This window comes from Dermacentor variabilis, chromosome 1 (genome assembly GCF_050947875.1).
Source record: "Dermacentor variabilis isolate Ectoservices chromosome 1, ASM5094787v1, whole genome shotgun sequence".
In the NCBI taxonomy this organism is placed as follows: Eukaryota; Metazoa; Arthropoda; class Arachnida; order Ixodida; family Ixodidae; genus Dermacentor; species Dermacentor variabilis.
In genome coordinates this window covers 140385217-140406462 of record NC_134568.1, presented here as the reverse complement: position 1 = coordinate 140406462, position 21246 = coordinate 140385217, and the positions used below count along the sequence as shown (strand labels likewise).

Genomic DNA, 21246 nt, shown 5'->3' with positions numbered 1-21246 from the left:
AATTAGCCACAGACACAGTGCAATCGCAAGATCTGCAATGTTTCGGAGCCCACATGCCGCTTCCGGAGGAGGCCATTTTCACTTTCAACTCCAACAAACACGCTCACGTCTTCGGAGCCCATTAAAAAATTTTGGCCAAGCGGGAACAAAAACTCCACAAGTAACGAAAGTTGAATTCTCCAACTATGTCAGATGGCGCAGTGCATCCATGAGTGGCATGAAAGGTCTCAAAAATAGCATTCGAAACCATAGTTAGTGGGCTAATGATGGGGACATTAAAGAAAGAGTTAAAACATGATGGACATAAATTTAAAATATTTTGGGGTTTTTACATGCAAAAACCACAATTTGATTATGAGGCACGCCAAAGTGAGAGACTCCGGATTAATTTTGACCAGGTGGGGTTCTTTTAACATGCACCCAATGCATAGTACGCAGGCATATTTGCATTTCACCCCATCTAAATGCAGTCACCAAGGCTGGGATTCAATGCCATGCCCTCGGGCTCAGTAGCACAATGCCATAACCACTACGCCACGACAGGTAGTGATCGACATCACTTTGCATGACCAATACGATGTCAGTTAGCTAATTAACAAAATTTCACTAATTTGCAATCATTCACTTCAGGACATATGTTGCAACTGCAGGACTGAAGCTGAGCAGCAACAAAGCCTTATTCACTTAGCAGACATCCTGTGCATATAGCACTGATATTCACGTGAACACTCATCGGCACTTCCAGTTTTCCATAATACTGTCTGTGCTATCGTCACAGACAAAAGTCTGCGATTCTGAACTCTATAAATAAGCATCATCTGTAAGGGCAAAGAAACATGTGCTACTCAAAGAAGCTTCAGTTATTTGATAATACAAAAGTAAGGTCGCCTATATTTTTGGATATAGGAACAACCATTTATTTACTATAATAGTTACATCACTCAAAAAGGTTGAATTCTTTATCTTTCTACATAATCACCATTTCGGTCGATGCATTTTTGTAGACGCTGTGGCAGTTTTACAATGTCCATGTCATCCCAGCTCACCGCCATGTCCTTCAGGAGCGTTGAACCTCATCTTCCACCTCATCGTCAAAGCAGAACTGCCGTCCAGACAAATGTTCGTACAACTTAGCGAACAAGTGGTAGTTGCTCGGTGCCAAATCCGGATGGTATGGTTGGTCGGTAACGACATTCCAACCAAAGTTTTGCAGGCGCTCTACAGTTTGTTGAATGATGTGTGGGCAGGCGTTGTTGGGGAGAATGCTTATTCCCTTGCTCAATATTCCTCTTCTCAGGTTCTGAAGTGCCCTAATGAGTTTCTTTAGTGTTTCACAGTACCTGTCAGAGTTTATTGTTGTCCCAATAGGTAGAAAGTCGACCAACTCCCTTCCCGTCCCAAAGCACAGTTGTCATGACTTTACTGGCAGACTGGGTTTGAATTTTCAAGGCTTGGGCGAAGAGGGATGCCGCCACTTGTGTGACTGTTGTTTTGTCTCAGGTGTGAAGTGGAATGCCCAGGTTTCGTCACCAGCCACAACTGAGTCCAAGAGTTGTCCTTTTCGTCAGCATAGCGGTGAAGAAATTCGCAGGAAGAATCAACTCTTTGCCGTTTGTAATCTTCTGTTAGGATACGTGGTACCCATCTTACACACACCTACCGATATTGCAACTTTTCTGCTAAAATCCCATGGGTGGTACTTCAGAAAACCTCAGGAACCAAAATGCAGAGGGCATCAAGAGTGATCCTCTTACACACACCTACCGATATTGCAACTTTTCTGCTAAAATCCCATGGGTGGTACTTCAGAAAACCTCAGGAACCAAAATGCAGAGGGCATCAAGAGTGATCCTCTAATCTTCACGCATGATTTCCTCAACCTTTGCGACTGTCTTGTATGAAATTCAGAGCCTACCACTCCTTTCTTTCGTCATGAATTTCAGTACGACCAGCTGTAAACTTTCGACACCACTCAAAAACATTCTTGACGTCCATGCAAGACTGTCCATACACTTCCGTGTCGATGAATTTTAACTGGTTTAACGCCTCTTGCATTAAAAGATCGAATAGGTGCGCGAACTTCGCACTTCGCGATAGCTTTCAATGGGAGCTCCACTTTGAATGGCTGCCAAGCTAAGACTGCATCCGAGCAAACCATGCGCATGCTTATTTGGGAGTGGAGGAAGTGCCATACAGAACAGTGTGGCCAACAACCATATAGGAGACCTTTTTTTTAGGATTGTCCTTATAAGTGTGACTGTTCTTTGAAATCCTGTCCCTAAAAGCCACTGGATAAAACAGAAGCTAAAGCTGCATGTCAGCAAAACCATAACCACACAATGTAGATGGGGGGCAGCATGAGGGCAAGACAGATGAGTGGTGCTACTTTTACAGCAAACAAGAACCTTAGCCCTTTCTAGCCAAAGCTGTACATAAAAGCTGAGGTACCATCAGCAATAGAGTGGCTAGCTTCGCCCCATCAATACTTTCGAAATTCCGGCTCATTGCATCTTGTTAATACAAATGAAGGAAATGCTTCGAGTGGCACATGAGGTACTCTCCGCGTCAATGGGAGTGAAGGGCCGCACTGGACCAAGTCACTGCACGTACCCCTCAATATTGAACGTTTGCCAGTGTCCCTTTTGCACTAAGCCGGGCCCACCACCTGCAGGCTTCGAATATTCTGGTAATTTACAATGCATGCATTCAAGTTGGGACCCAAGACAGTTCTATTAAAGCAATAATTCCAACAGCGATTTTGTTGCAACGAAGGTTTAAGTACAGCCACACTAGTGTAAAAATGAGCATGCCATCACTAGCAAAACACATGCCACAAAAGCAGGTGAGCAACAACATTTCCCCGCAGCAAGAAGTCTTGAAGGTATACTGTGCAATGTGCCACACACCACCAATCAAGAACGATAAGAAATGGCCAGTTCATTCAGGCTAGAAGCACTAGGAACTACTGCCCTCTCAGTTCCACCAGGAATCATCACTGATCCCATCCACAGTGCTTCCAGTCGAGAGCGAGGTTATCACATGATGGCCACGGTGGTAGATGATATCGGCCAGTGTGGAACACTGCTGCATTTCGACACAAACAGCTGACCATGCGCCTTACAGCACTAAGATGGCCATTTCTTTGCAGTATTTCAATAAATCTTAGCTCAAGCAGGAAAGAAAGTATAATTACACTGGTCCTCTGTTTACATTTACAGTCGCACCCACGTATAACAATACTGGTTTTACCAATATATCGGTTGTAATATAACAATAGAAGCTGCTGCACCGTCAACTTTTGTATGTTTTCCATGATGAAATAACTCCCTTACTACAATGCCCCGATGCTACATTATCGGTTATAACAATGAAGTCTGGCTGTTGGGTGCCCGTGCCGAAACATAGTGACAATGCAAAATCCTTGAAAAGAAAAAAAGAATTCGAGCCACTGAACGGCGGCCCTGACAGCCGCTGCACGCTCATTTTCCAGTCTTCTCCACGCGCCTCTCTCCTGTCGCCCTTCCAGCCCTCCGAACACGAACGGGCTGCGCCCATAGCTCTACGTCGTGCCACCCTGTGAAACACGAATGGACCGCGCGAACTGAGCTGCTCCCAGATTGCTCGCTAGCTCATATGGCTGGCTCTTCATTCAGCGTAGTTCTGCAAACAGCTTCATCACTCGCGTTTGTCTTTATTGGTTGCATCGAAATCGTTCCTGGCCACGTGGTTTCTCAGCCTCGTTTGACATCTGTCCGCTGGTCATCGCTAATGCACGATGTTGCCGGTGAAAAGAAAGCGCATGGCTATAGATTTGGAAACTAAGTGCTTCTAACCGATGAGGCAATCGTCCCAAATGTGCTTGCATCAGATAGCAACGACAGCGCACGGATAGATTTGGAAACTAAGTGCTTCTAACCAATGAGGCGATCGTCACGAATGAGCTTGCATCGGATAGCAACAGCAGCGATGACATGGTAGGGCAGGCTGCCTCAACGATGTCCTCACAGGAGGTCCGGCAGATGATTCAGTTCCTCTGGTGCTTCTTTTTTGCGAGGAAGCTTTCGCTGCACTACGTTGAGCACCTGGATGCCTTGGAGAAGAATGTCTGCAAGCTTCGCGTAAAGCATGCAAGGCTGACAGACATAGGGTTTTCTTGTGCAAGTCAGTGAGAAGTACATGGCGAGATGCTTGTGGCGATCTCACCTCAGCGTTTCTTCTGGATTTCTCAAGCTGATAGGTTGCCGCAGCAACCTTCTCGCATTTTTTAAAAGGCCCCTTTTGGGGCCACCAAAGCGATGCCTCAGCGGAGCTTGCATATTGCTTGTCACCCGTGACCCTCTTTGCCAACAGCCGTGGCTTGTTACATGCAATTGGAGCGCCCAGTAAGCAGTTAAACGAGTGAACACAATCAGTAGCCGGATGAAGGAATGTGGTGGGGAGGGGCACTGGCCTCCCGCCATTATAGTTTTCTCACAACAGCTCTGCCATCTCCCTATTTTCATTTTTTCATGCAACCCGATTATAACAATGGAATTTTTGTGGCACTTGAATATTGCTGTAAGTACAGTCGAACCTGTCTATAACAAACTTAATAGTTGTGCGAAAGTGGTCGTTACATTAGTAGTTAGCTATATAAGGACTGGCCCTTAAAAACGCTAAAGAAATAACTGCACTGAAGCTGGCATCAGCAGTTACATTGGCAGCACTTAAGTCTGAAAACCAGATTTTCAGGGTCATTTTTATTCCCGGTGCGTGCCCACGCCAAGCTGATAATTTCCATTAGAAACGTTCATCTAAAGAACGAAATATGGCATCCGATAGTTGTTTCCAAAGGGTGCCTGGTTGCAATCAACTGTAATTTCAAAACTACAGGGGCAGTCGGCATTGTCTATTCGAGAGCATGTGATATATTTTACTACCGGAGGGACATGATCATATTCTGCATTAGAGACTGAGGCATTCTAGTTGGCCAGAACATTACATTTGGAAGCTGCAGCGGCATGCCACTATTCTGCGAAGTTCTCTGACATCGTGGTCTCAGCCGCATGACTGGATGTCAGCCACACAAGAGCCATAAAATTATGCTGTCTTTGTCACTTCAGGCAAAAAAAAATGTGATGTTCGAAAAGTAGAATGTCACCGCAAACCGTTATCAGCAATCGGCAACGCGTAAACGAAGCGTCACTGAAGCAATGATCCTTTGGAACATTATGTGGTGGCAGTGCGTCGACTCGGGCCGCGTGTATATCGACAGCAACGACAAGAAATGTTGGAAGCACACAGATGGTCGTTCTAAATGGTTGAAATAGGCATAATGCACGCGATGCCGCAGGGACAATTGCGCAAAAACAAGAGTTCCGCCATTGTGGCACCCAATATAGCACCGGCGCAAGTGCCAGTAGATGCCCCGCACTATACTGTTTATGCTGTATGCTTCTCCCTGGAGGCATGCCTTTAAAGTGAGCAACCTTCTTCACGGCTTCAGAAATGTGTGTGTACCGGTCGCTCGGTCATCTCGAAGGTCGTATCATCCTCGCAGTTTGACTGAAGTGGGGCATGCTTTGGTACTTCGCGTGCGCTTTCTTTTTACCATGACTGGGTTTGAAGTGTTCCTCGTAACAGTACGGCAATGTTTTTTCTTTAATGTTTGCTATATCTGAAAGCAGTTGCAATAGGCAAAATTGGAAAATTATAAATGGACTGAAATTTGGTCGTTATGACCAATAGATCGTTATATCTGGGATCGTTATAAGTGGGGTTAACTGTAAACAAAGAAACTAAATGCAAAAGTCAAGTTTTACATACCTGCTGAATCTCACTGCCAAGCCAAAGTCTGCAATGGCACAAGTGCCATCTTTCTTCACCAAGATATTCTTGCTCTTGATGTCACGGTGAGCAATTGCTGGCTTTCCTGCAAGGCATTAGGTAATGCAAAACTCCACTTCAGAGTTGAGTAGATTTGACACATACTTCAATAATGCTAAGCAAGAAATTTTCCTGTGCCATTATTAACATTTACAAAAAAAAATATATTAAGGGTGTGCAAATATGAAATATTGTAGTCCTCGAATCGAATATCAAACCAAATAAAACAAAAAATAAAGTAAAATAAAGTAGACATTAAGATGCACACGCTGTCGTATGAAAGCTTTGTGGTGTCTGAAGGTTTAGATGGTGTGGTCACTGGTGGTGCTGCGTCATCTTTCTCCACTACCTGGGCTGACAGTTATGGGCTCTGCTAGACTCGAAGTGTGTGCACATAAAGAAATGCCTGGTTTGTCTGCCCTGCCGTCCATTTGAATGCGCACTGCCACCGGATGGTGTGAGCGCGCGTGTTCACATGAACTTTGTTTCCACAGACATATTTGTCATGCAGATTGAGCTTTGTTGTTGCAACCTTTCAACATACACCTAGTGTTTCATTTTGTAGCACGAAAAAACTTGTACAGCAGCTGACCGACAATTCAGACATGCTTGATTATTCTAACAACACTGCGGCACCGCCAATGACCCCACAGACTTACCGTATTTGCATGATTCTAGCACGCCCCCGATTGTAATGCGCAGTTACATTACTGCCCAAATAATTTAAAAAATAACTTTGTGCTGAGGTTCCACCATGCACATCAAGTAATGAAACTTGAGTCAACACATATCGTGTTGAAACAATTTTATGGGACATACAAAGGTACACAGGTACGCATACAGCTGAATCTTAGCGGCTAGTCGCTATTGGAGTTCGACGATACCTCCTTATCGCTACCTACCAACCACAGAAAGTCATCTTCAGTTCCATCTAACGCATTAAATGCCACGTATACAGCAAAATACAAAATCGTGACTGCAAACCAAGGCAGAAAAAAAAAACAATGTCCGTTCGATGGCAGTGTGGCTAGCTACCTTGCATGGAGTTTCTTTAAAAGTAAGAATCAGTTTTGTTCTTGATTTTCAGTAGATTAGTTACAACAGTAATGAGCATGCAAATTTCAACACACCTTTTATCCAAAAAAAGGTGCACATTAGAATCGTGCAAATATGGTAATGGACAAGTATGACCGAAATTTCGAACATCTTAAGAGTGCAAACGTCTTACAGTGTGCAATAATTCAGACTACAATTGCATGACCGTGTGCTAGTGATTTCGCCACCAAGTCAAGCAGAAATGGCAATATATTGTCACGTGGTCGTGACGTCAAAGAACACAGTAGCAATACTGTGAAAGGCAAAACTAGATTTTATTGGGCGAACCTGTGCCCACAAAACAGGCTACACTTAAAGCACAACGAAAGCGGCGAACACAGTCGGCGATCGGCGAAAATCTGATCGGCGGGTCAAGCGCGTCGGCTTTTATACAGCAGTCGTCGAATGTTCCAGACTAATCGTTCGGACCCGCGTGCCATCCCCAAAGTTCTACACCATTCGCGTCACGCGATGAAATCAGATAACGCAAGGTTCGGCGACAACAGACAGCCAGGTAGAAGCATCGATAACTTTCCAGAAACTTCGGATACATGCAGGCGGGTCCCGCGCTGTGCGATTACATTTGTTAGGCGGCGAAATGTGGTCGCCCGATAAAGATAAGTACACGCGTCAATACCCCCCTCTTAAAAAGCATCGACCCGATGCTGCATACAAATGAAAGTAATAAAGAAAAACACCCGTAGCAAAGAAAACAAAAATAAGAAAGTTCGTCAGCGTCCGTAAAAGGGTTTCAGACGCACCACGTGGACCACTTCAGATCGTGTGCGACGCCGCTGTGAATGCGAAATTCCGTCTGGCACGACCTCATAGTCCAGTGCGCCAATACGTCGAATGACCTTGTAGGGTCCGAAATAGCGGCGTAATAGTTTCTCACTCAGTCCTCGTTGGCGTATCGGTGTCCAAACCCAAACACGGTCGCCGGGCTTGTACTCGACGAAGCGTCGTCAGAGGTTGTAGTGTCGGCCGTCGGTCCTCTGTTGGTTCTTGATCCGTAGGCGGACGAGCTATCGGGCTTCTTTGACGCGCTGGAGATAGCTAGCGACGTCAACATTCTCTTCGTCAGTGACGTGGGGCAGCATGGTGTCGAGCGTCGTCGTCGGGTTCCTGCCGTAATCCAGCTTGAACGGCGTGATCTGTGTTGTTTCTTGCACCGCCGTGTTGTAAGCGAAGGTTACATACGGCAGGACCGCATCCCACGTCTTGTGCTCGAAGTCGACGTACATTGCTAGCATGTCGGCGAGGGTCTTGTTCAGGCGCTCCGCGAGACCATTCGTCTGCGAATGGTAGGCAGTTGTCCTCCTGTGACTTGTATGGCTGTACTGCAGAATGGCTTGGGTGAGCTCTGCTGTAAAAGCCGTTACTCTGTCGGTGATGAGGACTTCTGGGGCACCATGTCGCAGCAGAATGTTCTCGACGAAAAATTTCGCCACTTCGGCTGCGCTGCCTTTTGGTAGAGCTTTAGTTTCAGCAAAGCGGGCGAGATAGTCCGTCGCCACGACGATCCACTTATTCCCGGATGTTGACATCGGAAACGGCCCCAACAAATCCATCCCAATCTGCTGGAATGGTCGGCGAGGAGGTTCGATCGGCTGTAGTAATCCTGCTGGCCTTGCCGGTGGTGTCTTGCGTCGTTGACAGTCTCGGCATGTCTTGACGTAACGGGCGACGTCGGCGGTCAGACGCGGCCAGTACTATCTTTCGTGTATTCTCGACAGCGTCCGGGAGAATCCGAGATGCCCAGCGGTTGGATCGTCGTGTAGGGCGTGCAGTATTTCTGGACACAGCGCTGACAGTACAACAAGAAGGTAGCTGGCGCGGACTGGTGAGAAGTTCTTCTTCACGAGCAGGTTGTTTTGTAGCGTGAACGAAGACAACCCGCGCTTAAATGCCCTAGGGACAACGTCGGTGTTCCCTTCCAAATACTCGACGAGGCCTTTTAGCTCCGGGTCTGCTCATTGCTGTTTAGTGAAGTCTTGCGCGCTTATTATCCCGAAGAAGGCGTCGTCATCCTCGTCGTCTTGTGGCGGGGGATCGATAGGGGCGCGCGATAAGCAGTCGGCGTCGGAGTGTTTTCTTCCGGACTTGTATATTACCGTGATGTCATATTCTTGCAGTCTGAGGCTCCACCGCGCCAGCAGTCCTGAAGGGTCCTTTAAGTTAGCTAGCCAACACAACGCGTGATGGTCACTGACGACTTTGAATGGCCTCCCACAGAGGTAAGGGCGGAATTTAGCTGTAGCCCAAATGATGGTGAGGCATTCCTTTTCAGTCGTAGAATAATTGCTTTCCGCTTTTGACAGCGACCGGCTAGCATACGATGTCACCCATTCAAGTCCTTCTTTCCTCTGGACTAGGACGGCACCGAGGCCTAGGCTACTGGCGTCAGTGTGGATTTCGGTATCGGCGTCCTCGTCGAAGTGTGCAAGTACCGGCGGCGACTGCATGCGTCGTTTGAGTTCTTGAAATGCCTTGGCCTGCGGCGTTTCCCACTTGAACTCGACATCACATTTGGTTAGATGTGTTAGCGGCTCCGCGATGCGTGAAAAGTCCTTGACAAAGCGCCTATAGTAGGCACACATGCCAAGGAATCTGCGCACTGCCTTCTTGTCGGTTGGCTGCGGGAATTTTGCGATGGCAGCTGTCTTCTGTGGGTCGGGGCGTACTCCTGATTTGCTGTGACGTGGCCTAGGAACAAAAGCTCATTGAAAACGAAGCGGCACTTTTCCGGCTTCAGAGTGAGCCCTGAAGACTTAATGGCCTCTAACGCTGTCGCAAGCCGCCTAAGGTGATCGTCGAAATTTCCGGCGAAGACAACGATGTCATCCAAGTAAACAAGGCACGTCTGCCACTTCAGTCAGGCTAACACCGTGTCCATGACGCACTGAAACGTTGCAGGCGCCGAGCACAGTCCGAATGGCATGACCTTGAACTCGTAGAGGCTGTCTGGCGTGATGAAGGTAGTTTTTTTGCGATCTCTCTCGTGGACTTCCATTTGCCAGTAGCCAGACTTCAGGTCCATCGACGAGAAGTATTTAGCGTTGCAGAGCCGATCCAATGCGTCGTCTATCCGTGGAAGGGGGTACACATCCTTCTTCGTGATCTTGTTCAGTCGACGATAATCGACGCAGAAGCGTAGGGTTCCGTCCTTTTTCTTCACCAGGACTACAGGAGGGGCCCACGGGCTTTTCGACGACTGGATGATGTCGTCGCGCAGCATTTCGTCGACTTGTTGCCTAATAGCTTCACGTTCTCGCGTCGAAACTCGGTAAGGGCTCTGGCGGAGTGGTCGAGCGCTCTCTTCGGTTATTATGCGATGCTTTGCAACTGGTGTTTGTCGAATCCTCGATGACGTCGAAAAGCAGTCTTTGTATCGTCGGAGAAGACTTCTGATCTGTTGCTGCTTACTCATAGGAAGACTTGGATTCACGTCAAAGTCTGGTCCGGGGACTATGCTCATCGGGGTAGATGCGGCTGAACCCGAGAGGACAAAGGCATTGCTGGTTTCCACAATTTCCTCGATATATGCGATTGTCGTGCCCTTGTTGATGTGCCTGAACTCTTGGCTGAAGTTGGTTAGCATAACTTCCACTTGCCCTCCGTGGAGTCGAGCGATCCCTCTTGCGACGCAAATTTCACGGTCGAGCAGTAGATGTTGGTCGCCCTCGATGACGCCTTCTACGTCAGCGGGTGTTTCGGTGCCGACGGAAATAATAATGCTGGAGCGCAGCGGGATGCTCACTTGATCTTCGAGCACACTCAAGGCGTGGTGACTACGACAGCTCTCCGGCGGTATCGCTTGATCTTGCGACAGCGTTATCAATTTCGACTTCAGGTCGATGACTGCGCCATGTTGATTCAGGAAGTCCATGCCGAGTATGACGTCTCGTGAACACTGTTGGAGGATAACGAAGGTGGCAGGGTAAGTCCGTCATGAACGGTAATTCTTGCCGTGCAGATCCCAGTTAGCATAATCAGGTGTCCTCCAGCGGTCCGAATTTGAGGGCCTTCCCATGCAGTCTTAACTTTCCTCAACTGGGCGGCGATGGGTCCACTCATGACGGAGTAATCGGCTCCTGTGTCTACTAAGGCGGTGACTGTGTGGCCGTCGAGAAGCACGTCGAGGTCGGTGGTTCTTTGTCTTGCGTTACAGTTAGGTCTTGGCGTCGGATCACGGCTGCGTCGTGTTGAACTGAAGTTGGAACATCGCGTCGTCAAGTCGTCTTTCGTCGGTGTAGTCCTGGCTTCCTGATTTCGTCGGGACGGCGGCGTGTCGTTATGTCGTCGAGGTAGTTTCTTCGGTGTCTTAGTCGGCGGCGGAGGATCTTCGTCAGTTCGAAGAACAGCAACCGCACCTCCATCGGTTGCTTTTAGTTTTCCGGATATGGGCTTGCTGACCGGCCCCGGGCTGGTCGGCGCTGCGGCGACAGGTAGCGGCCTGGTGATGGCGAACGCCACGGTCGTCGAGAGCTCCAATGAGTAGCGGCGAGGTAGTCAGCGATATCGCGGGGGCGTTCACCTTGCTGCGGGCGCAGAGCGTTCACGGCGAAACCTCGCAGTCCCATCTCCCGGTATGGACATCGTCGGTAGACGTGACCCGCTTCTCCGCAGTGGTAGCAGAGTGGGCGGTGGTCAGGAGCGCGCCAAATGTCCGTCTTCCTCACGTAGGTGCGCTGGGCGACGGGTGGTCGTGCTGGCGGCAGACGACGGAACTGCGGCGCGACAGGACCCTGGCGCGGTCGCGGAGGGGGACCTTGACGGCGTGAGACGGCGGCGTAGGTCATCGCTTGCGGCTCAGGCTGCGGCGATTCAGGGGCTACTCCAAGTTGTTGTTGGAGCTCCTCACGCACGGCGTCGGCAATCGAAGCCACTTGAGGCTGTGATGATGGGAACAACTTTTGTAGCTCCTCCCGCACGACAGCTCGGATAGTCTCGCGTAAGTCATCGGTGGCCAGTGACTGAACTCCGGCGTAGTTTGCAGAGTTCGTGCGGCGGTCGAATTGCCGGTTTCGCATCTCGAGTGTCTTCTCGATGCTGGTGGCCTCGCGAAGAAACTCGTCGACGGTCTTCGGTGGGCTTCGTACCATTCCGGCAAAAAGTTCCTCCTTCACACCACGCATCAGCAGGCGGACTTTCTTCTCCTCGGACATTTCTGGGTCGGCGTGGCAGAACAGACGGCTCATTTCCTCAGTGAAGTTCTGGGTCGGCGTGGCAGAACAGACGGCTCATTTCCTCAGTGAAGATCGCAATCGTCTCATTCGGCAGCTGCGCTCTGGTCTCCAGTAGAGCTTGGGCTCGCTCTTTTCGCACGACGCTTGTAAATGTTTGCAGGAAGCCGCTACGGAAAAGTTCCCAGGTCGTTAAGGTGGCTTCTCGGATCTCGAACCACGTCCTGGCCACGCCTTCCAATGCGAAGAAGACACATCGCAGTTTGTCGTCGCTGTTCCAGTTGTTAAACGTAGCGACTCTCGTACGTCTCAAGCCAGCTTTCCGGGTCCTCGGAAATTGAACCGCGGAACGTCGGAGGCTCCCTGGGCTGCTGCAGCACGACGGGGGATGCTGGGGCAGCCATTGGGGTGGACTTGGTGGCCATCTTCCTAGTCGTCTCAGGCAAAAGTCCGTGCTCCGGGGGTAGTCCTTGCAGCCTGCGGCTACCTCGCTGGTTCTTGGCGACGTTGGTGTCTTCCGTGTGAGGGCTTGGGTCACGGCTTTGTGGGGGCGTCCGATACATGAACACAAAGCACCTCCACCAGATGTCACGTGGTCGTGACGTCAAAGAACACAGTAGCAATACTGTGAAAGGCAAAACTAGCTTTTATTGGGCAAACCTGTGCGCACAAAACAGGCTACACTTAAAGCACAATGAGAGCGGCGAACACAGTCGGCGATCGTCGAAAATCTGATCAGCGGGTCAAGCGCGTCGGCTTTTATACAGCAGTCGTAGAATGTTCCAGACTAATCGTTTGGACCCGCGTGCCTTCCACAAAGTTCTACACCATTCGCATCACGCGATGAAATAGATAACACAAGGTTCGGCGACAACAGACAGCCGGGTAGAAGCATAGATAACTTTCCAGAAACTTCAGATACATGCAGGCGCGTCCCGCGCTGTGCGATTACATTTGTGAGACGGTGAAACGTGGTCGCCCGATAAAGATAAGTACGCGCGTCAATATCTTGGTTTTGATACGTTGCCTGCACGGTTGTAAGCCATGTTGCCGACACCTTCTACTAGAGGGCCAAACTAGCGAACCTAGTTTATTTAGTAGTCACCAACCGTGCTCAAACCGCCAGGGCAAGCCAAGCCACTAAGTCGTAAGGGCTGCATTTGTGATTTGTGCAAGTTGTCATGCAAATTCTATTCCGTGCAAATTTGTAGCAATGCTTTATTCCGCTCCATTTTATGCTACCCTTATCATCCACCTTTCCCGGCAGCCTGATCCCACTGATAACAGAGGTAGAGCTCTGCTTTGACCAATGACGAAGCACAAAAAAGTGTGAAAAGTAATAGCATTAAAAAAGGCATTGCTAGAAAATTGCAGCCAGGGACTGCCTGGGCCAAAGGCCAGTGAACATGTGCACAGCAATGAGTTGACAAACATGGGCTGCATTCTTGGACGATGACTTTCACATTATTTAGCATGACCAGCACCAGATGCGAGTGACAGCGTTTCCGGCACTGTGATAAGACAGCATGCTTGGCACTGTGCCAAAAATTCCTTCGCTTGTAGACAGTGATGCGTCTTACTCTATAGTCATGCGAAATGGAAGGTATGCCCGGAAAGAACAATTCAAGAATAAGGTACACCTTTTCTGGCCACTTGTGGTATAAATTCACTTATTTTCTGAAAAATCTGGTATTTTAGACTCCCCATTATTCAGACATTTGGTAGTCCTCTCTGAGCATGAATTAACGCTCAACAACTGTACTTTCTGTCCATATGCACTGCTCCTTTCATCGTTTTCACTTGCTTTGGCAGACCTGTAAGAGTGGGCTCTGTCAGGGCCATGCAACATGGAAAAGCTGCACCCAGTCGGGCACCGATCACAGGTGTTTTGCCAAATTTTCGAGGAATTGAACAGTACATATTAAAATTAACGAACTGACCTAGTTCATGTCGCTGTTCTATTCGTTATCATATATTTGAAGGGTACAAGATTGTGCTAGCTGGCATTAATTATTTTTATTGCGAGTGCGTTAAGTGTGAAATGGAACAAGATGACACAGTAAACGAAACAACAGTTGTGCTTGAGTGTTGCTGTCTTGTTTACTTTCACCCTATATGGCCTTGCAACAAAAATAACAAGTGTTTGAATATTTGTGCACCTGTAAAATAAATGGTTCATCACCAGCACTGTGCTAGTCTGTATACAACGCTCAGACCCTGCCTAGTTTGCCTTTTCCTTTCAGGCATACCATGCAAATGAACTACGTCAGAAGTCAATTGCCACAGAACATAGCACAATTCCACTGTCCTGCAATGCTTCACTATTCGTGAAGCTAAGTCTGAACAGAACAATAAAGACAAGGCTTTATTGCTGGCTTTAGAGGTTGGACACAGTGGCCCATGCTATCTCCTACCTTGTTTGCCAATGATCTCAATGTGCAGGTGGGCCAGGCCGCAAGCAGCTGAGTGAGCCAGTCGCACAGCATCCTCAGGGTCTAAGGCATGACTGGACAGGTAATCATGCAGAGAGCCACGCTCATGGTAGTTTGTGATGAGCAACATTTGTGTCCACGAGCCTGTGCCTCTGATGTCAGAAGCAATGAAGCCTGCAAACAATATCACATGCTTCAGAGCCAAGAGTCATGACCTCATGCTAGTGTAACTATTTCAGCACTGCAATACATACCATGGCAGCGTTAAAAATGAATAATTTACAATGTGTCAAACAAGCAAAGTGTTTTTCAAGTTGCCAAAGCAAAGAAAGGTTATACAGTTAAACCTCGATATAACGAAGCCTTTTACTTTCCATAACCTTTTGTCCGTAGAACGCCATGTATTTAGAACCTCAATATAACGAAGTACCGTATTTACTCGCATAATGATCGCGCTTGCGTAATGATCGCACCCCTGAATTTTGTCGTCAAAATTCGATTTTTTTCTTTCCCGTGTAATGATTGCACCCTGAACTTGTCGCAGCGATATGCTATGTGCCAAGTCTAGGTAATGATGATCGTGCTTACCATCTGTCAAATGCTACAAGAACGACGTTTGAAGGCATGCCAACCGGTCTGCATGCACCCAACATTCTTATGCAGATGCCCCCACTTCATTCCTTTCATCATTTTCCACACTTCCATGAAAAAAAAAGCTACAACCAAACTTGCCTTGGCTTTATTATTTGTAGGCTTCATAATGGTTTTGGTCAACAACAACATAAAAGGTACCTTTCAATTCTTCTCGTCTGCACTCGTGGGCACGCGACAAATCGCGAGCAGCTATGATAGTGGCCATGTTTACACTCATACGTTAGAAGTGTACCCTATTCATACGCCAATGCTTGTAACGCAGCTAAGATATTCGCCAACCCTTAGCGGAAACATGCCGTATTAGGACACCAGTGAAGACAAATGCTGCAGTTTCCGCAGCATGCCCGCCATGTGTTTCTATGCCACTGGCAGCTTAGCGCCCATCTCTGTTTCTGTCCCCTCAAAGTGGACATGGCTACGTTATGCTCGCAAGCTTGCCGATATTAACAATATTATTCCTTACTGATACGGAAGAAACTGTTTCAATACGTGTAATGTACTCACGAGAAAAAAAAAATAATCGCGTTCGGCTTGCTCCGCCAGCCGCCATTTTTGTTTTGGTGCCCCGCACTGACAGCGGCAGCCACCTGCTTGTCATTCCGCAGCAAATGCAAGTTGAAAAAAGAAAATGTTTCTTTTCGCGGGAAATTCAACCCGCGTATGATCGCGCCCCTGAATTTGGGTCAATTTTTTTGACAAAAAGTGCAATCATTATGCGAGTAGATATGGTATGTTTGTATGCAATTTCAGTATAACGAAATTTCACTTCCACCGTAAAGGAATGCCGAGACAATAAATGGAAACTTCCACAAACACAGATGGTCAAATGACTGAATTACAAGCGGCTGCATGCAAACGCACCTCTCAAATCGGCCGCAGCGCAACAAGAGCCACTGCCGAAGTGGAGCCGCATCATGTTCTGCATCATGTTCCCTATAAAGTTCAAGTGCAATAAGATCCTATTGCACCCCGCGTACTTTGTGCTTTAGGTGTGAGTGAAAGTGTGGGAGGGCGAGACAAGAAATATGGTGGCTTCACGAGTACCGCCTTCCCATGCGTACCGCCTTACCATGCGGGAAAGAGAACGAGGGGAGTGAGCTCGCGGTAACGCAACCAAGCATGTGCGAGGGGGGAGTGGGGTAAGTTGGCATGCGTCGCGACCATGGCTGCACGGCTGAGCGAATGCGCATCCGCGCACCCTGTTTTAGAGGTAATCTGCCGCATGTGCAAAGAGTGGGCGTGCCGAGATGGCATAGCATCATGTAAGCCGTCTTCACGCGTGTTTAGTATTGGAGGTTGCATAAGCTCGAGTTTTGATACCCGTTAGAGCAAGAGGCAGATGAAGCATTCACTCCCTGCTGTCGGCGTTTTGCTTGATAGTGTCATCCCAGTGCGGGTGACGCTATCAGCTGCAGAGGCAGAGTGCACGCAAAAGCGTGGCTGGCTTCGCTTAATTTGTACTGCTGATTTGAAGATATCGTTGACGCGGCATGTAACCTGTGGGGATGCGCGACTCTCATGCGTTTCCTGATATCTTGTTTTCCCGCATAGCTCCCGTCTCCTGCAATCCGGCTTCGCCGCGTGGCCTGCGTGATGCCCACGGCAGTCGGTCTGGTTGAATCGCAGTACGAGAGATGGCTCGAGTGTCGCACTGCTAACGCCGCCTACCGGGGGGTTACTTGGAAGCGAAAAGGAGAAGGCTCTTCCTCTTTGGTTCGGGTGCGGCAAGCAGCGCGGACGGGCCGCCCGTGTGCTGATCCATGTTTCTGCGAGACTGTCTCGTGAGGGCTCCTTTATGTTACTTTCTTTATGTTACTAACATTCCAACTATTACGAACATCATTTGTTTACCATAAAGTTGGAAAAATTATCGATCACGCGCCCTGGTCAGCCAATGGGATAGCTCGCCCCACAGACATCATATGGGTTATTTCCGTCATATGGGTAGGGGCGGCTTAAAATTCCGCCGAGCAGTGTGCCACGATCGGCAGCAATGTGCATTTTTATAACCTTATAATAAATTACACACTTTACGCGGAGCACTTAGATGTGTCAACTAATGATGAGAAGGACCTACTCTAACGACTCAGTACGTTTGTAGAAAATCGTCAAAATCGTTTCAGGGTCCCTTTAAAAGAATGTGGAATTATTAAGGGCATCAAGAAAAGAATAAACAAATGCTTACTATGTCAACACGCTTTTATTTACTGAATGAATGAGCCAATCCTGTTTCTGTTTTGCACAAAAGCAGTGCGCAAGCTGCAATTCTCGTGATCGCGTGGTTGATTTTCGCTCGCCATCCATCGCGATGTGGCCGGTGCTCTTCATGCTCAAAAGCTTGTCAAAACGAAACTACCATTTGCCGCAACCGCTGCAGACAAAACCACGGCCGCTGCCAATGCGATCATTGCCGGTAGTGCATCTTTAAGATATTTTGTGTACCTCTACATCGGACGCGTCAAAGTAGACAAACGAAATCCTTTATGACACAGCACCAGAAACGAGCAGGAACCACATGTTGCATTTGTCACGAAGGAGAATGCGATGCAGCAGGCATGATGTAGAGGCAGAGGCAAGCCATGCAGGAATGCAATGCTGCACGAGCAAAATGGGTGAAGCTTTATCACTGCCGCAGTCTGGACCGTCTGGCCGTGAGTTTACACACACTTAGCACTAAGCCCCTCTATCCTGGCTGTGCCACGCTTCAGCTACTTATCATCCTTTACTACACATGGTGGCAGTTGTCTGATCGGTCGACGAGTCCGGCGTTTCCAACGAGCCAGGCAGCGGCTTGTGAAGTCAGACACGACCTGCCGGAAACGCTAAGATCGCTAAAATTTTACCCCACACTTAAAACGTGAACACCAAAGTAGCGCGGCGATCAGTTGCTGCCGCAGCGCTAGCGGACAAGTGCACAGCAGCGAGCGCTTCTTTGTTTGTTGAAGGCGCAAATGCAAAACGCTCACTTCAGTGAACCCGAACAGCATGCTGTTGGTCAACCAAGCTAGCACACGATGCTCCCTGTTGCAGCTGCTCATGCGTGCGATAGGACATGCGCTCTTCTTCGAGTGAAGGCAGAAAACATCGAGGCCCAGCTATTCAACGTAGACAACCAGATATAGAAAACCAGCTGGACTAGGAGAATACTTCGTACTAAAGGAATATTGTGGGTGCACAACAACATTGTCACAGTGCACAAAGCAGCTGACAAAGTATACTAACTCTGTAGCTAGTAGACGTGCAGGACCTGCTCGCTGATACACCGGAACGGAATACAAGCAAGGAAAGCAGACAGCACGGGCACTGGTTCTCCCCATTCTTCACTGTACTCACTTCCGCCAGGCGATAAGGGCGGCTTTTTCAGTTTCGGTATGAAAAACATCTATTTTTGCAGCTCTTTGCGTGGGATTGACCTGTATTTCAAGTGTAAGATTTCGCACAGAGGCTACCGCATGTCTAAATTATGAAAGTGGGCTTTTTACATGGTTGAAAATTTCGTTGCAGTTGGCCTTTAATGAAACTAAGGAAGCGAACATTGTCTCCCAAATGACAAGACCTGTGCTTAAAGGGACCCTGAAGCGATTTTGACGATTTTGTACAAACACACTGAGTCGTTAGAGTAAGTCCTTCTGATCATTAATTGATGCATCTAAGTATTCTGCATAAAGTGCATAATTTATCATAAGGTTTTAAAAATATACATTGCTGCCGATCACAGCACATCCCTAGGCTGAATTTTAAGCCGCCCCTAACCATTTGACATAAATTGCCCTAATGATGGCAGTCATTACCCGCTCAACAAACATTGAACAAGGGCAGGTCGAAATATTGAACTTGGTTAAGTCCATTACATGCAACCAAGAGGAACTAGACGTGAAGGTTACTGATATTTCAAACCGGCTTATAAATGTTGAGACCAAACTTGCAGGTTTTGAATCCGTCCGTCAGGACCTTAATGCTCTCAAGTCAACTGCTGAACGACTAGCCAAAGAAAATTATTCATTAACGGCCCGAATGAACGACCTTGAAGATAGATCCCGTAGAGATAACCTCTTATTTTTCGGTACAGTCAACGACCGATTTTTCGCACCCTCTAGGGACCGTAAAAACGTCCGAAAATTCAGGCAGTCCGGAAAAATGAATTCATGCAAAAAAACGCACCTCTTTTTCTTTTTTAATCGGACCTAGAGATAAAGGGCGAAGTACCAGGCTTCCGAAACCCTGCCAAAGCATCAGTGAAGTGGCTATAGAAAGAGGCGTTCAAAAACTCTGCATGCAGCCGACTGCCGGTTTATTATGTACATGTGCATCGTCGGGCGGCCGGTGTTATTGCTGCAGTGGCTTAAAGAACTTGTTGATTGTTGTTTGGACGGCGTTCCGGTTGCATGCGATCATATTCGCCTCGATCTGAGCAAGGGTCATGTCAGCACTGTACACCGATGAAAGAGTCAACAGTGCACGCATCAACTCGGCGCTTGTAGGCGGCACAGGCATTGGCTCTTCATTTTCAACATCGAAGTCTTCTGAATCCCCCACAAACTGACGGACTATTTCCTCGTCGGTCAGTTCTGCGCAGAAGTCAAGCTCGTTGTCAGCGTCAACAAACTGTTCAAAAGTTATTTCCGTGGGTATGGAAACCCCAGCAGAGCGGAGGTCGTTGATCACGTTGTCCATGGGCGCCGAACTCCTTGCTCACGCCAGCCTTCGATCGGCCGCTCATGACTTGCTTAATAATGGCAGCTTTCTTCTCCATCTTAACCGACGGTACTGCTTTCCACGCTTCGATGCCATCGTCGAGGACGACGAAGACGGAGTGGGGGCCATCGAAGGCATGCGAAATCCTCAAGTTGAGAACAGTGGAGTTCGCTGACGAGCGTCGAAGCACCTAGGCCTAGCATCGCAGAGCACACTTGACACAACAGCACAACCGCACACCACGCTAGCCAAAACGTGGCCTGCGCATGCCTGCACAAACAAACGAAATGGCGCCGCTCCAGAAACTCCGCTGGAGGCAAAAGTGCGGCGATGAACATAGCCAGCGTGCCCAGACCAAATCGGTGTGTGATGGCTAGATTCGGCTAGTTGTGGTTCAAAGCAGTGATATGCTTCGGCTGCAAGTCGATTTCATTTGCAAGGGCGCTGCGGAAGGACCTTTAGCCAAAGGACCTTCCGTCACGTCAAAAAGTCAGGAAAATTGGACGGCGGGGGTATCGAGCGTCCGAAACTTCAGATGTCCTTATACATTGATTCTATGGGCCTCGTGGCGGTGCCGCGAAGATGCCCGAAAATTCAGTCATTGACTGTATATCTGAAGGCACCAAAAGCACCGAAACGTGGTTGCAGTCAGAGGAAAAAATTTTGAATATAATCCAGCAAGAAATGTCAATTACTGTACCCTTTCTAGTACCGATATCGCCCGGGCCCACAGAATCGGCATTGCACAGTCTACCAAAACGCGACCAACAATGGTGAAATTTTCCAACTATAAAACAAAGGAAATGCTATTAAATGCTCAGTCTAAACTCAAAGATTCAGATGTTTCTATGTCTGAAGATTTTAGTCCATCTACCAAGACATGCTAGAAAAAAACTGGTGGAATTTGCGAAGGGAACTGCGCCTAACATGCGCTTCAAACTGAGGCACCTAAGGTTATTCTTAAACAAGAAATGCTACACCTATTGTGCTGAAAGTAATAGCGTTTGTGAACAAACTAGCGTGTATGCTACTACTTCACGTGTTGATCCCAGTGCCGCAGGTGGTTCTGAGGATTCGAGATAGCTGGCTGGGCGCCTTCGTCCGCGTGCGCAGCCGATCTCTGGAATTTCAGTGCTGTTCACAAATATATGCAGCGTTGTTTGCAATCGCGATGACCTTTCCTGTGCCGCCGATACTACATCGGCCGACATTATTGTCCTAACGGAAACATGGCTGAATTATTCTGTTAATAGCACGGAAATCCTCGCTACCCAAAAGCAGTACTCCATATTTCGCTGTGATCGTGCAGTCGCAAGTGG

The 21246-nt window shown here is 48.2% G+C and overlaps 1 protein-coding gene across 1 annotated transcript in view; it reads right to left on the bottom strand.

Moving 5' to 3' along the window:
- The window catches only part of tkv (serine/threonine receptor kinase thickveins), a 79748-nt gene that overhangs the window by 26943 nt on the left and 31559 nt on the right, over nucleotides 1-21246 (bottom strand). The window contains exons 7-8 of the mRNA XM_075696307.1: nucleotides 14561-14752; nucleotides 5806-5911 (exon numbers count right to left, since the gene is read on the bottom strand). Coding sequence (XP_075552422.1) covers nucleotides 5806-5911; nucleotides 14561-14752 — 298 coding nt within the window. The remainder of the gene's footprint in view (nucleotides 1-5805; nucleotides 5912-14560; nucleotides 14753-21246) is intronic.